A 14,035-nucleotide genomic window follows, 5' to 3' on the forward strand; every position below is an offset into this window, starting at 1 on the left:
GCACGTCTTTGCTGGAACTGGTTCTGTAAATTCCAAGTTGGAAACGTGCGCCAGATAAAAGCTTCCAAAAAAGGGGGGGGGGACAATGTTTCTTGGCGCCTTGGGAGCATCTGGTCAGCAGGAACAGAGGATGGAGGAGGAGAAGAAAAAAAAATCCCTCATACACTGATAGTCAAGTTTCCAGAGGCCAAAATAAGAGCACGAGTTGTCCTCCGCCGTGTACATTTGTCTTTTTGCGCGCGCACAGTGCTGAGTTCGGTCAGTCAGTGTTTTTTACGCGCGGGACAGTTTGTTTGTTTGTTTTGGATGAAGGTTATTGGTTGAGCTCCAGAGCCCAGACCTGCTGCGGCCACCCGGTCCGTCCCTTCACTTTCTTCTCGGCTCCTAAAGACTCGTGCAGGCCCTCAGTCTGTGGGAGGAGGGACCAGAACATCAGCATCAAACCACACGATCAGTACACATCTGTGCGCGCCAGGTCACTTCACCTGCGTGCGCAAACTCCAGCGACTCTCACCAATAAATAACCTCAGAGAGGGGGAGGGACATAAAACCATCAGCTGTGTTTTTATGGACGGACAAACAAAGGAATCAACAAATACCAAGAAAATGGCACGAGATGAACGAGAAAAGTACAAATTACGCAATAAATTAACAATTGCGTAAAATAAATGAGATCACTGTTTTTGGTTAACTTCACATTGTTTTCATATTTCATTTAAGTTTAGGTTAATTAAGGTGATTTGTGAGCATTCATGACTTTAAGTATAAAATTTTAGATTCATTACAAATGTGACCGAGTGTGAACTCGATGTGTACATGCGTATTTCCCTTTATTTCATCTAGAGTGTAGAGTAATAGAATAAAACGAATGCAAAATAGCACTCCACATAAAACGAAGCAAATTGGCTATATATATATATATATATATATATATATATATATATATATATATATATATATACACTAAGAAATGAAGTGCTATATTTACGTAATCATGTCTACAGTCAATCTACTCTTCTATTTTACTCTTCCTTTTTAGATATTTAAACATACCTTAGTATACTAGCATAGTTCCACCTTAGAATTGGAATATAATATATAAGATATACCTTAGTGAATTTTCATGTCCTACAAAACAGTTGTTTAAATGGGAAATACGCAATTTTTTATATATATATATATATATATATATATATATATATATATATATATATATATATATATATATATATATATATATATATATATACAGTAAAGTGTTGCTATTATTCCTTAAGTAGTAGTAAAAAAAAAATCTTATTCTTCAAGTAAAACCTTCCAATCAAAGACCAGAGAAAACATCACATTACTTATCACTTAAAAAAGTGAATATTAATATATGATTTTCATATATATGGAAAACATGTTGTATATGTTCTGAACACAAATAGTCATTTAGTTCCTTATTACAATCAGTCATGAATATTCCACTAAACACTTTAATATAATTCAATCCCGTCCATCCAAACTCTTCAAAAAATTGTATGATGAAGACCATAAAGCCCCACATATCCGCCCATTTTTTTTGTCTTTAAACAAAAATAAATAATGATGAATTAATTATGAAATAAATATTTGCGGTTCCTCCAACCAAAACTTACCAGCTCCCGTTTCCTCTTCAAGTCCCGGTTTTCATATTTTTTAATTTCGGCCTTGAAGCCCTCCGCCTCCCCGGAGTCTTTGGCCAGCACGTCCATCAGATACGCGATGTAACTGGTCGCCAGGCGTAACGTTTTAATTTTGGACAGTTTCGTGTCCGCCGGGACGTTGGGGATGCACTCCCTGAGCTCGGCGAAAGCGGTGTTGATGCTCTCCGTCCTCCGGCGCTCCTTCTTCGGCCCGGACGCTCTCCTCTTCCCCATTCCCCCGTGGAGTCCCTCCAGCCGCGCGTCGTGCGCCGCTCCGGGCGCGCCGAGCTCCGCGGCCGGGTAGGGCGCCTGGATCTGGAAGTCCGCGGGCACCTCTCCGTGGTTCACTACCCAGCTCTGGAAGTACGGCGCGTCCTGGTGACACCGCTGCACGAACGGGAAGCTCTCGTGCATCAGGTGGTGGTGATGCTGGTAACTCCCGATGATGTTCATGTTCAGCGGGAGAACAAACGCAGGCGACCTCCGCGCGTCTCTGGAGCCGCTAAACGCTCTGTGCAGCCAAAACGACTCATTCACCGCTGGATCTGCGTCCCCTGAAGTCCGGCAGCCAAGCGCAGCCAAAACTGTTACATCGTCGTTGTGAAGGCGACGGGAGCCGCGGGAGTAAAGGCCGCGAAACACGCTGTAATTCCAGCGATGCGCAGAACTCCACTCGTGTTTCCTCTGTTTTCCCGTGGAGGCTGCTGGAGAAATTTGACCCCGGTGAAGGTGTGAGGCCCCCAGGTTTATAAGATTTGGATGTCAGCGTGGAAAGGAGGCAGCCAATAGAGGAAAGCACCCGTGATGGGAGGGGAGTCGAACGTGCGCCATGGTGCCATATACGAGTGCGCGACACCCACGGCACATCTTGCGCGCGGAGATAGTTGAATATGTTGAGATGTGAAAAAGTGAATTTCTTCAGCACACCCAGGTGTTGTTTGTTTATAACTGTCTGTTTTATTTTGGAGAGGTTTTACGCACGGAATTTACGTAGTTTGTTGCGTTGTGCAGTCCCCCCTCCCCCCACCCCAGCGGTATAATTGACTGCCTGAATTAGCAAAAGATTGATTCAAAAAATGAGATACTGGAATGCAGCAAAAATTAAATAAAAAAAAATAAAAAAAATCTGTCAAATCCGATTAATTTAAGGCGTGAGCAGGAAATCAGTAAATTTAAGTCGAATTAAAATACGTAACCTTTAGCATGAATAAAAAGTGAGTAAAATAAGTAAAGTTTATTTGTATAGCACTTTTCAAGACAAAATCACAAAGTGCTTTACAGTAATTTGAGAACCACAGAAATAGAAACACAGAAACTAAAAACAACAACATAAATGTAGTCCAAAACAAGCCCGTAAAAATGGGTCTTAAGCTCCTTGAAAGTTCCAGCAGAGTCCACAGAACAATTTGGAAGTCACAAAAAAAAAAAAAAAAAAAAGCAACACCAACACCTACATAGACTTTAAGTTTTTAATATTTCTCTTTTAGACATTTCTCTTTCCGTAATTTTTTTTTAAGTTTCTAATTTACATAAAACAGTAATTGCTGAGAATAACGCAGTAAGCAATAAATAAAAAGGTTAAATTAATAAATAAGAACTTGCAATATTTTTTAGGCAGTTGTGGGTTTTTTTTTATTTGGTCAAATTGGTTTGAAAAGCACTTTCAAATCTATCTTGAATTTGCTATGTAAATAAAGTTATTTTATTTTTAATCTATTATTCATTTCCTTTGTGGTTCACATTAGGGATGTGTAATTTGTTATTGTCAGTCTTAAATGTTTCACTGTCACTCTGGAAATTTAAGATATATTCGTAATGTTGTCTTTGTCTATTTCCACAATTTTGGATTTTCTTTCCTCAGAGCACAGCTGCTTCCCCAAAGTGATCGGATTTCGAATCGGACAAGAACGCCCACAGTTAAAAATTAAAGTAAAATCTCTTGGTTACTGCATTTATTCTCCGGGTCACCACAACAGATCCGATATTGGATCCGAAATCGGTTTTTACGCGGGGTGTCCTTTCTGGCGAATAAATGGATAAAGAGCACGGGTGATTGTGAATCCGAAACTTTTTGTTTTGGAATAAGAAAGTGCACTGACCGTTTGGTCATCACACTGCTTTCAAATAAAACTAAATAATATATATATATTTTTTTAAGCGTCAGAGTCTATTTTCTTTTATGTCACAGCTGTGCTGAGTGTAAATGAACGGTGTGAAGTGTTTGGTCATGTTGGGACAAACAGCGGCCTTTTTGTTAAAGGAAAAGGCCCGGAGCGCCTTTATTTCACTTTAATTCCCCACAACCCCTGAACACATCATCTTATCTCTATCGCCGAAAAACATTATCCCATTACATTACATGACCTTGACGCTATTTAGAAACCATTTACTGCCGCGTCTTATCTAAATACAGCCATAAATCAGGAGGTGTCAGCGTGCAGGAGCCTGCATGTATCCATAAAAGCTCTCCTGGCTTCTCGCTGTTTACAACAAGCACCGCGCGCGCAGCTCTGCGCAATCAGCTGCAGCGCAGCCATGCGCATCCTGATAGGTCCGTCTGGCTTCACACGCACGTTCAGCTGTCTGTCCGGGCATTTTCCGCAAAATATCCTCATTATTACGCGTAAAGTATTCAATGCTGTTTTTTTAAATAACATATTAATGCCCCCACCCCCGCCCATCTCTTCTATAACACATTTTTTTTTTATGTGTGCGTAATTGCGCTTAAGATACAAAATTTTAAATCTTCATTCAGTTCGATGTATATGAAGAACTGAATGTAACCTGTGGTCAAAATGAATACATTTATTTCTATCGGCGTATATTTGAATTTACAGTTATACAGAATTATAAATAATCCAAAAACACAGACACGTTAATCACAAAATGAAGGTAAAAACATTAACTACTTTAGTTATAGGTTTTTAGCAAACATATATTATAAATGTACATCCCAGTTTTATGACCAGTGGTTGGCAAGAGAGAAGAAATGTTTTAAATCTAGATTTTAAATAGTTCAATAGAATGTGAGTGTTTATTCTCACCACACAAATTGCTAATAAATAAAGGAGCATGATTAGAGAACACCCTGTAGCCTGCGGACGTCTTTTTCAATTTTAGTGTTAGTACAAAACATCAGGAGGTCTGTCTGCTTTTAGTTTTTAAAGAACAATTTTGCTTAGAATGGACTTTATTGTCATTGTGTGTGTGTGTGTGTGTGTGTGTGTGGGGGGGGGGGGGGGGGGGGGGGGCAGGTGTTACAACGAAAATGGGGGGAAATTAATGCCTTAATGTTTTTGTTTAGTTCTATTTTACTAGTTTTTTTTTGTACTTTTAAAATGTTATAAATACAGCATGTGTCTTTCAGACACATAACCAGATCATGAAATGAAGGCCTGATGAACTTGACCAACAGTACATAAGATACTTCTACTTTATCACTGCTGGTAACAGCTACAACACTAAAATGCTCTTTTGCACTTGAATGCATCATTAATTTAACACTCTGAAGGGAGCCTGCCTTCATAATGAGCACATAACAGCATGTCCTTACCAGCTCAGCTTTTAACTGACGTTTTTATTTAACTGTGCCAACCAGCCGCTGAGGGTAGAGGTTATGTGGTCACACCTGTTTGTTTGTGCACACAATACTTTAACAAGTCACACCGATTTTGACACACTTTATACACTTTTGGACAGATGGTTCTAGTGTCAGGGTTGATTCAGTTTGGTTGGCGATCTGACTCTACATTACTTTCCCTCCATTTATCTGTTTCTTTAAAGTGTTTGCCTTTTATCTGATTATTCAAGAACCTGCCTTATGACATCACAAAGCTCAATGCTTTCCCTATACTCTAGTCAAGTTATTTGTAGATTAGTGGAGCTATTAGTCCTCTGAAGGGCTTTGTGCTGTTGCAACCTGGTCTCACGGCAAGTCGTGCTTCAGCGGCACAAAATATACATTAATCTATTGGTTTGTGATATTGTGACGAAAAGCGCCTCATTTTCGTCACAGCAGGACGAATTCATTCTCATTCATTCCGTGATGGCTGCACGAAATTAAAAGTGAAGCGGGGGGGCGGGGGGGTCAGCGGTGGTTATGGTTAAGGTTAGAGTTGGGGGGTGGGAGTAGGGTTAGGAATAGTGAGTTTAAAAAAAAGCTTCATTACAAAAATTTGACTCATTTTGTCACAGGAGCACGAAAAAAAAAGTGAGACTGGACTGGCTGTTGCTTCTTTTTGTAACATTTAATGCATCCTTTTCATTCCTTTGTGTTTGTAGTGTTTAATGCATTTATATGTTTATTAAATTTTGTAACATCCCTGTAATATCTTGACTCATTAGCATGAGATCAGATGTTTAATTGAGGACATGTAAGTGCAGATTCATAAACTTCAGAAATAATGAGGTTTTCTTTAGAAAACAAAACAGGCAACCAAACAAACCAACAACTCACATAAAACAATTTTTAAGGAGTGTATACTTCAGCCGGCGCAAAGCTGGTTCCTCCAGCTGACGGAAGAGGATGGGAACAATTCAGATTTTTATCTCAATCTGATCTTTATGATGTTGTAAGGTGAGAATGTTGAATGAAAAAAGGCATTAAAGAGAGACATTACTTGCAATGTTACTAGAAAAGGATAAAAGGAAAAGGGAGGAGGACATGTAAGTGCAGATTCATAAACTTCAGAAATAATGAGGTTATTTTAAAAAACAAACAAACAAACAACTCACATAAAACAATTTTAAGGAGTGTATAATTCAGCCGGGGCAAAGCTGGTTCCTCCAGTTGATGGAGGAGGATGGGAAAAATTCAGATTTTTATCTCCATCTGATCTTTATGATGTCATAAGGCGAGAATGTTGAATGAAAAAAAAAAGCATTAATGAGAGACAATACATTCAATGTTACTAGAAAAAGATAAAAGGAAAATGTCAAGGCAGATCTGGAGGCTGCGTTTTTCCCTCCATTACTGTCCACACCAGTTCATCAGATATCCAGACGTTTGACAGCTAGTGCAAATACTTACTGTATGTTACTTGTTGCATGTGTGTTTGAAACTGTGACTGAGCTGATGGTGCTGGTGAGGAGCACGGAGCCACGTGGTCGTCTCCGTCCTGTTTGCTCCTCACATGTTGGCTCTGCTGTCAGCGTGAAGAACACCATGCAGCCTCCAGAAAGAAAACCTGACACTGTTGATTAAAACGTTCACTACGCAGAGATGAAATACAACACTGGTCTCGCCAACCCCCCACCACCACCACCACCTTTTTTCCCGGCTTCTCTCCATCACTTTCTCCTTATATGCACTAACCCTCTGTTAATTCTTTTGTGTACTTTTTTTTTTTTTTTTTTTTTGGAAAATGAAAATGTGGTTCTATGCATTCTTTCAGTGAATACCCATCCCCAAACCTTCGTGCAAACATTTTCTTGTTTTTGATCTCTTTCTTTGTAACCTTTTTTTTTTTTCTTTTTCTTTTTACGTGCTATCACAGGAGGTGCTGAAAGATTTGGGCAACACTAATAGTCTGTTCATATTTTACTTTCAACCCCAATAGTCTGCAGTCATCTCTCTCTCTCTCTCTGTCTCTCTCTCTCCACCCACTTTTTCAGGGGAAACATCCAAATTAGGTCATATGGAGCCATCTTGTCCATGTTATGAATTCTCAACATAATTGTTTGTGTCATCATGTAGATTTTTCAATAGACACCGCTTCCCTCCTCTTCAGAGTGCTTACGTTCAACTCCACATTTCCAAACAAATATTCCCCTGATTCAAAGCCGAACATGCTCAGCACGGAAAACGCTTCAGAGCACGCTCTTCCTTGGCCTCCGCCATGTTTATTGTACAGGGAGGGCCTCTTACAGTATATATATCTACCTGTGGCACGCATCAGTGCCAACATGCAAAGCTTAATTAAAGCCAGCATGTAAAATTAGACACGACAGCTCCCGCTCATGCTGGGAAATGTGGGCAAAATAGGTCATGCTGTGGTTGTCTGATTGTTCGTCAGAATGCCAGTTGGCTGATGGGGGAAAGTAAAACGCAGTCATTCAGGGTCTCAGTGATGCTCTGCCTCGGGATAAATCTAACAACGCTAATGTTGAAAGTTGAGTTTTTAAATTTCATTAGTTGTCATAGATTGGTAAATACTCCTGCAATGCCCTTAAAAAAGTATGATCTATGAGTTCTGCCTTGATATTTCTGTGCTTATTATCCTCCGAGTCACCAAAACAGTGAGCGGTGTATTGTTTTCACCGGCATATGCATGTATATACAGCTGTATGCAAAAGTTTGAGAATCCCTGATCATTTTCATGATTTTCCTTTATAAATCATTGGTTGTCTGGATCAGAAATTTCAGTTAAATATATTATATAGCAGATGAACACACTGAAATTTGAGAAGTGAAATGAAGATTCCTTTTTGAGCGGAAATAATGACCTGAGTTAATAGTAAATTTAATTTATTGTTTAATTTATTGTTAAATTGTTTTTCAGTTTTTCTGTTTTCTATTTTTCTGCATTTCTTATCCTCTGCTCAAATAAAATAGATGATGATGATGATGATGAAGTTTCTAGGATTTACAGAAAGTGTGAAACAACAATTTAAACTAATTGGGCAGATGCATAAATTTGGGCACCCTTGTCATTTTATTGATTTGAATACATTTAGCACTAATTATTGGAACACAAAATTGGTTTGGTAAGCTCACTGACCCTTGACCTCGTCACACAGGTGAATCCAATCATGAGAAAGGGTATTTAAGGTGCCATTTACAAATGTTTCTCATCATTGCATCTCTTCTGAGTGGCAACATGGGAGCCTCTAAACAACTCTCAAATGACCTGAAAACAGAGATTGTTCAACATCATGGTTTAGGGGAAGGATACAAAAAGCTATCTCAGAGATTTCAGCTGTCAGTTTCCACTGTGAGGAACATAGTTAGGAAATGGAAGACCGCAGGCACAGTACTAGTTAAGGCCTGAAGTGGTAGGCCAAGAAAAATCTCAAATAAACTGAAGCGAAGGATGGTGAGAACAGTCATAGTCAACCCACAGACATGCTTCAAAGACCTATAACATGATCTTGCTGCAGATAGTGTCTCATTGCAGTGCATCATTCAACTATACAGTGTGCTTTGCACAAGGAGATGCTGTAATGCAGATAAAGCCTTTTCTGCGTACACGCCACAAGTAGTTGCTTGAGGCATGCTAAAACACATTTGGACAAGCAAGCTTCATTTTGGAATAAGGTGCTGTGGACTGATGAAACTAAAATTGAGTTATTTGGACAGAACAAGGGGCGGTATGCATGGCTGAAAAAGAACACAGCGTTCCAGGAAAAACACTTGCTACCTACAGTAAAATTTGGAGATGTTCCATCATGCTGTGGGGCTGTGTGGCCAGTGCAGGTACCGGGAATCTTGTTAAAGTTGAGGGTCACATGGATTGCAGTCAATATCAGCAGATTCTTGAGAACAATGTTTTAAGCTGGCTGTCCATGCTCGGAAACCAACAAACCTGAGATGTTTTGTAAAGAAGAATGGTCCAAAATACCTTCAACCAGAATCCAGACTCATTGGAAGCTCCAGGAAGCATTTAAGAGGCTGTTATTTCTGCAAAAGGAGGATCCACTAAATACTGATGTATTTTTTCTGTTGGGGTGCCCAAATTTATGCACCTGCCTAATTTTGTTTAAAGAATAATTGCACACTTTCTGTAAATCCTATAAACTTCATTTCACTTCTCAAATATCACTGTTTGTCTGCTATATGATATATTTAACTGAAATTGCTGATCCTGTCTATCTATCTATCTATCTATCTATCTATCTATCTATCTATCTATCTATCTATCTATCTATCTATCTATCTATCTATCTATCTATCTATCTATCTATCTATCTATCTATCTATCATCTGTCTGTCTGTCTGTCTGTCGAGGGAGAAAGAGAGGGGGAGGGGTGAATTGATTTTTTTTTGTAGTTTCGTCAATGGGTAATGTCAAGGAAATCTTTTTTTTTTTTTTTTTGTATATCAACAGCCAAGAAGTCTAGATGGATGATCTAGAGCTTACACTCACTGGCCACTTTATTAGGTACACTTTGTTAGTACCAGGTTGGACCCCCTTTTGCTTTCAGAACGTCCTTAATTCTTCATGGCATAGATTCAACAAGGTGTTGGAAACATCCCTCAGATGTTTATCCATATTGACATGATGACATCATGCAGTCGCCCATTCAATTTGCCCATTCTCCTCTGACCTCTGACATCAGCAAGGCATTTTCATCCACACAACTACGGCTCACTGATATCTTCTCTTTTTCACTCCATTCTCTGTAAACCCTAGAAATGGTTGTGTGTGAAAATCCTAGTTGATCAGCAGTTTCTGAAATACCCAGACCAGCCCGTCTGGCATCAACAACCATGCCACATTCAAAATCTTTTAAATCCTTATTCTGATGCTCAGTTTGAACTTCAGCAAGTCGTCTTCATCATGTCTAGATGCCTAATTGCATTGAGTTGCTGCCATGTGATTGGCTGATTAGCTGTTTGTGTGAACAAGCAATTGAACAGGTGTACCTAATAAAGTGGCCAGTGAGTGTATATTGATCAGCAAAAATTTGTGATTGGCTGGCATGAATGACTTTATAATGAAGTCACACAGAAGACATATGATGAAATCAAACATAATTAACAACACCATTAAAAACACATATGTATCTTGTAAATTAATATCATAGTATGTAGAGTGCGCAGAGTATTCAGCATCCCGATGCCTTTCATTAGACTTTCATCTGTATAATATTCATGTGTTTAAAACAAACCTTAGTTATTCTTTGGTTTAAAAAATTCAATTAGAAATCTGTCCTTTTTTTTTTTAATCACATTTAATCAATTCAAATACTGAGCAACACATGATTTTATTATGCTTCATACAGACAGGTTTGATGCCTTTTGCTTTTTTATGCCATTTCATTGCTGTTTGCAGTTTACAGCTGTACCTGCAGATCAGCTGTAAAAATGGCCTTTTTTTCCACAATGTCTGGAAGATATTTCAATGATACCCACAGAATTGTGAAGGTATTATCACCTGCCCTCATCCAATGAGATGCAAGTTCTTAACAGCATAGTTACTGTTCTGTTGTAGTGTTGTGGGGCCCATTGTAAGCAAATATTCCCTTCTCTTGAGGAAGCATGGTGTTGTTTGTTGTTTATTGTTTATTTATTTGGATCCCCATTAGCTGCAGGTACTCTTACTGGGGTTCACACAAGTTTATAAACACAAATCAAAATACATTCAAAAATATATATAAAAAGACAAAAAAAAAAATTCCAATCAAATTAAATTAATCATTCCACACAGTCTATATTCACAAAAACGTCTATACATGATCAAGGGTCAAATCCCGAAAGCTTCTCATACCAACAGATGCAGCCTTAGACAAAACAAAGTATGAGTACAAGGTAACTTAGTGACAATCTTTCTGGTAAAAATAATCAGTGAATATAAAAGTCTGTCTTTAACTAACAACCAGTTTTAAATTTTTATGCATTGTAATGATGTTGGTCCTATAACTGCACTTAAGTGCTATACAAGCAGCCCTATTTTGCATAATCTGTAATTTATGTATCTTTTCACTGGTAGCATTTGACCAAACTGCCAGGCAATAGTCCAGATATACTACTAATACTGCTTTAATTGCATAATTAAATGTTGAACAACTTAAAAACCTTGCATGTCTTCTCATAATCAATATACTTTATTACAGCTTGGGACTCCGATGAGGGCGGTCGCATCTCCTCCACTCTCCCTTATCTCTCTGCCTTTAACCTTCAAGTCCCTACTTCACCAGACTGTGAATTCCTCAAAACTATATTGGATTCTGGATCTATTGGACTACTATTGGATTAACCATGGAATTGATCAGCTGGTCTCTGAATGCTATTGACACCACTTTTTTCTATTCTATTCTTTTGCAGTTGAAGCTGAAGGTTTTGGAGGCCGGTGAATATTATTAATTCATAATTGGGAATATTCTAAATTCATAATTGGGATTTGGCTGTTCACGTGGAACTGTTAAAAGTGTTTTTCACTGCTCAGCTACAACACTCCAGGCTTATCTAGCCTCAAGAACAAATTGCCCACTGTTTACCTCCAGAGGAATTTATTCAGGCCTCCATTCTCCATTCTTATCTCAACCCACAAAGACAATAAACTGACAGACTTACACATGGACTGAAGCATGCTCCAGCTTTTCCCTTTACCTCCCTTCCTGCCCCCCCGCATGCGGCATGCCCCCGTTCTTCCCAAGCTGGCAGGCGGCGCGACTCCAGTTGCAGCGGCTACCACACACTCACATCGCCTCAATTTGGAAAATGGACTGTTTCAACTTTAGTGCACATAAACAATGTCAAATGCATATGTGTTGTCTTAATTCTGATGTGTGCCATTATTATGGTAAACAAGTAATAACTGTGGATTAATTGCTGTTTGTCTGTGAAATGTGAGTGTGGCAATCTCATTGTTGTAATGACAATGATAATAAAGCTATCCATCCATACCCCTGCCCATTTTTATGATAATATTATTTATATGCTTTTTCCATGATAAATTTGAATCTACAATTACACCCAGCAGCTTAGTCTCATGTACTTGATTTATTCTCATATTATTAACTTTAATGTTTAGGACAGGATTTTTCATAATAGCATGACTAGAGCCAATAATCATACATTTAGTATTTACTATATTTAACACTAGCTTATTGGACGTAACCCAGTCAACTACCTTATGCAATTCCTTATCTAAAACAACTTCCAAATCATTATGCAAACTTGCAGATGCATAAATAGTTGAATCATCTGCATACATCACTATACTGACTTTATCAAAAATATATGGTAAATCATTTGTGAAAACTGTAAATAATAGGGGAGCGAGGCAACTCCCTTGTGGCACTCCACATACAACACTCCTGGTGCCAGAAAAACTGCCATTAAAAACACTGTCTGTGTCCTGTTAGATAAATAACTATAAAACCAAGTAAGAGCAGATAGCTCAAAACCATAACCAGCCAGTTTTTCCAATAACAAATCATGATCAATGATATCAAACACAGCAGAGAAATCAAGAAACTCAGTGCCGACTATATTCTTCTTTTCGACCTCTCTGAGCCAATCATCAGACATCTGAGTCAACGCCGTGGCAGTGGAGTGACTCTTTCTATATGCATGCTGAAAATCAGCAGTGTTGTATAAAGTAATGGAAAATCACACTTAAGTAAAAGTACAGATACCCATTAAAAAAATTACTTTGGTAGAAGTTCAAGTCACCGACTGACAATGGTTCTCAAGTAAAAGTCTTAAAGTATCTAGTATTTATTGTACTTAAGTATGACAGGTAATGTATAACTAAATGTACTCAAGTACTGAATGTAAAAGTACAAGTAAATGTTAATAATCAAAAACAGACTGATTTTTTTTATATTACAAAGTTTATCTAGGCTTGTAAATGACTGGTAGTATTAGTCAAAATACTGAAAATTGTGCACATCACACAAAAACACTTCAGAAACAAGGTTTAAAAACCTAAACAAGAGTAGGCCAGTCACTAGGTGTTCACAGGAAAGAGTTATTTATTTATATATGTATTTATTTATTTTCGTTGTTACATGGTTTTATCTTTTCTGTTGTTTTGTTTCATTAGGTTCTTTTTGTCTCTTTCTCTAAAACTGTATTGTATCATTAGTCTATTATTATTGACTATTATTGTCTATTATGTAGAGTATTGTTGTTGCTATTATTAATATGAATAAAAAAAAATACAATTTGACAACAACGAACGCTGAGCCATCAATTATACAGAAAACAAATCAACACAAATGTGCTGATGTGAACAGCTTAATGCTAACTTTAACATTGAAAATGCCATAGACATGCTAACGTGTTAGCATCGGTCCCGTTTTTAAGTTATAAAATACATCTATCAACTGTTTCAGAAGACCATAACAGGTCAGTTTAACAGAAAAATATTAAATATTACTCACAGACATATGCTCTTCAGTGTTTTAGCGGGGAAAGATTAGGATAAAGCGAAATTAAACAATGAATCCACAAATCGTAGATTGAAGCACTGCTTCGATTGGTTCAAGGTTCAAAGCAAAGCCGCGCTGCAGAAAAGTTGATTACAGACCTGCTGTAGATCTGTAATCAATGTAGAAAAATTATCATTTTCTTGACAAACACCCCCCTCATCCATAAGGTACGTACGAGGTCTGTCAATAAAGTATAGGTCCTTTTTATTTTTTTCAAAAACTATATGGATTTCATTCATACGTTTTTACGTCAGACATGCTTGAACCCT

At 38.1% G+C, this 14,035-nt stretch overlaps 1 protein-coding gene across 1 annotated transcript; it reads right to left on the minus strand.

Moving 5' to 3' along the window:
* Positions 1–269: 269 nt before the first annotated feature.
* On the minus strand, positions 270–2,369 carry LOC117516977 (heart- and neural crest derivatives-expressed protein 1-like). Its single transcript, XM_034177873.1, has 2 exons — positions 1,641–2,369; positions 270–409 (listed from the first exon to the last, which is right to left on the minus strand). Exons 1-2 carry the CDS (start codon positions 2,118–2,120, stop codon positions 314–316), a joined length of 576 nt encoding a protein of 191 aa, XP_034033764.1. The 5' UTR covers positions 2,121–2,369; the 3' UTR covers positions 270–313.
* Positions 2,370–14,035: the final 11,666 nt, after the last annotated feature.

Source organism: Thalassophryne amazonica, chromosome 9 (assembly GCF_902500255.1).
Source record: "Thalassophryne amazonica chromosome 9, fThaAma1.1, whole genome shotgun sequence".
Classification (NCBI taxonomy): domain Eukaryota; kingdom Metazoa; phylum Chordata; class Actinopteri; order Batrachoidiformes; family Batrachoididae; genus Thalassophryne; species Thalassophryne amazonica.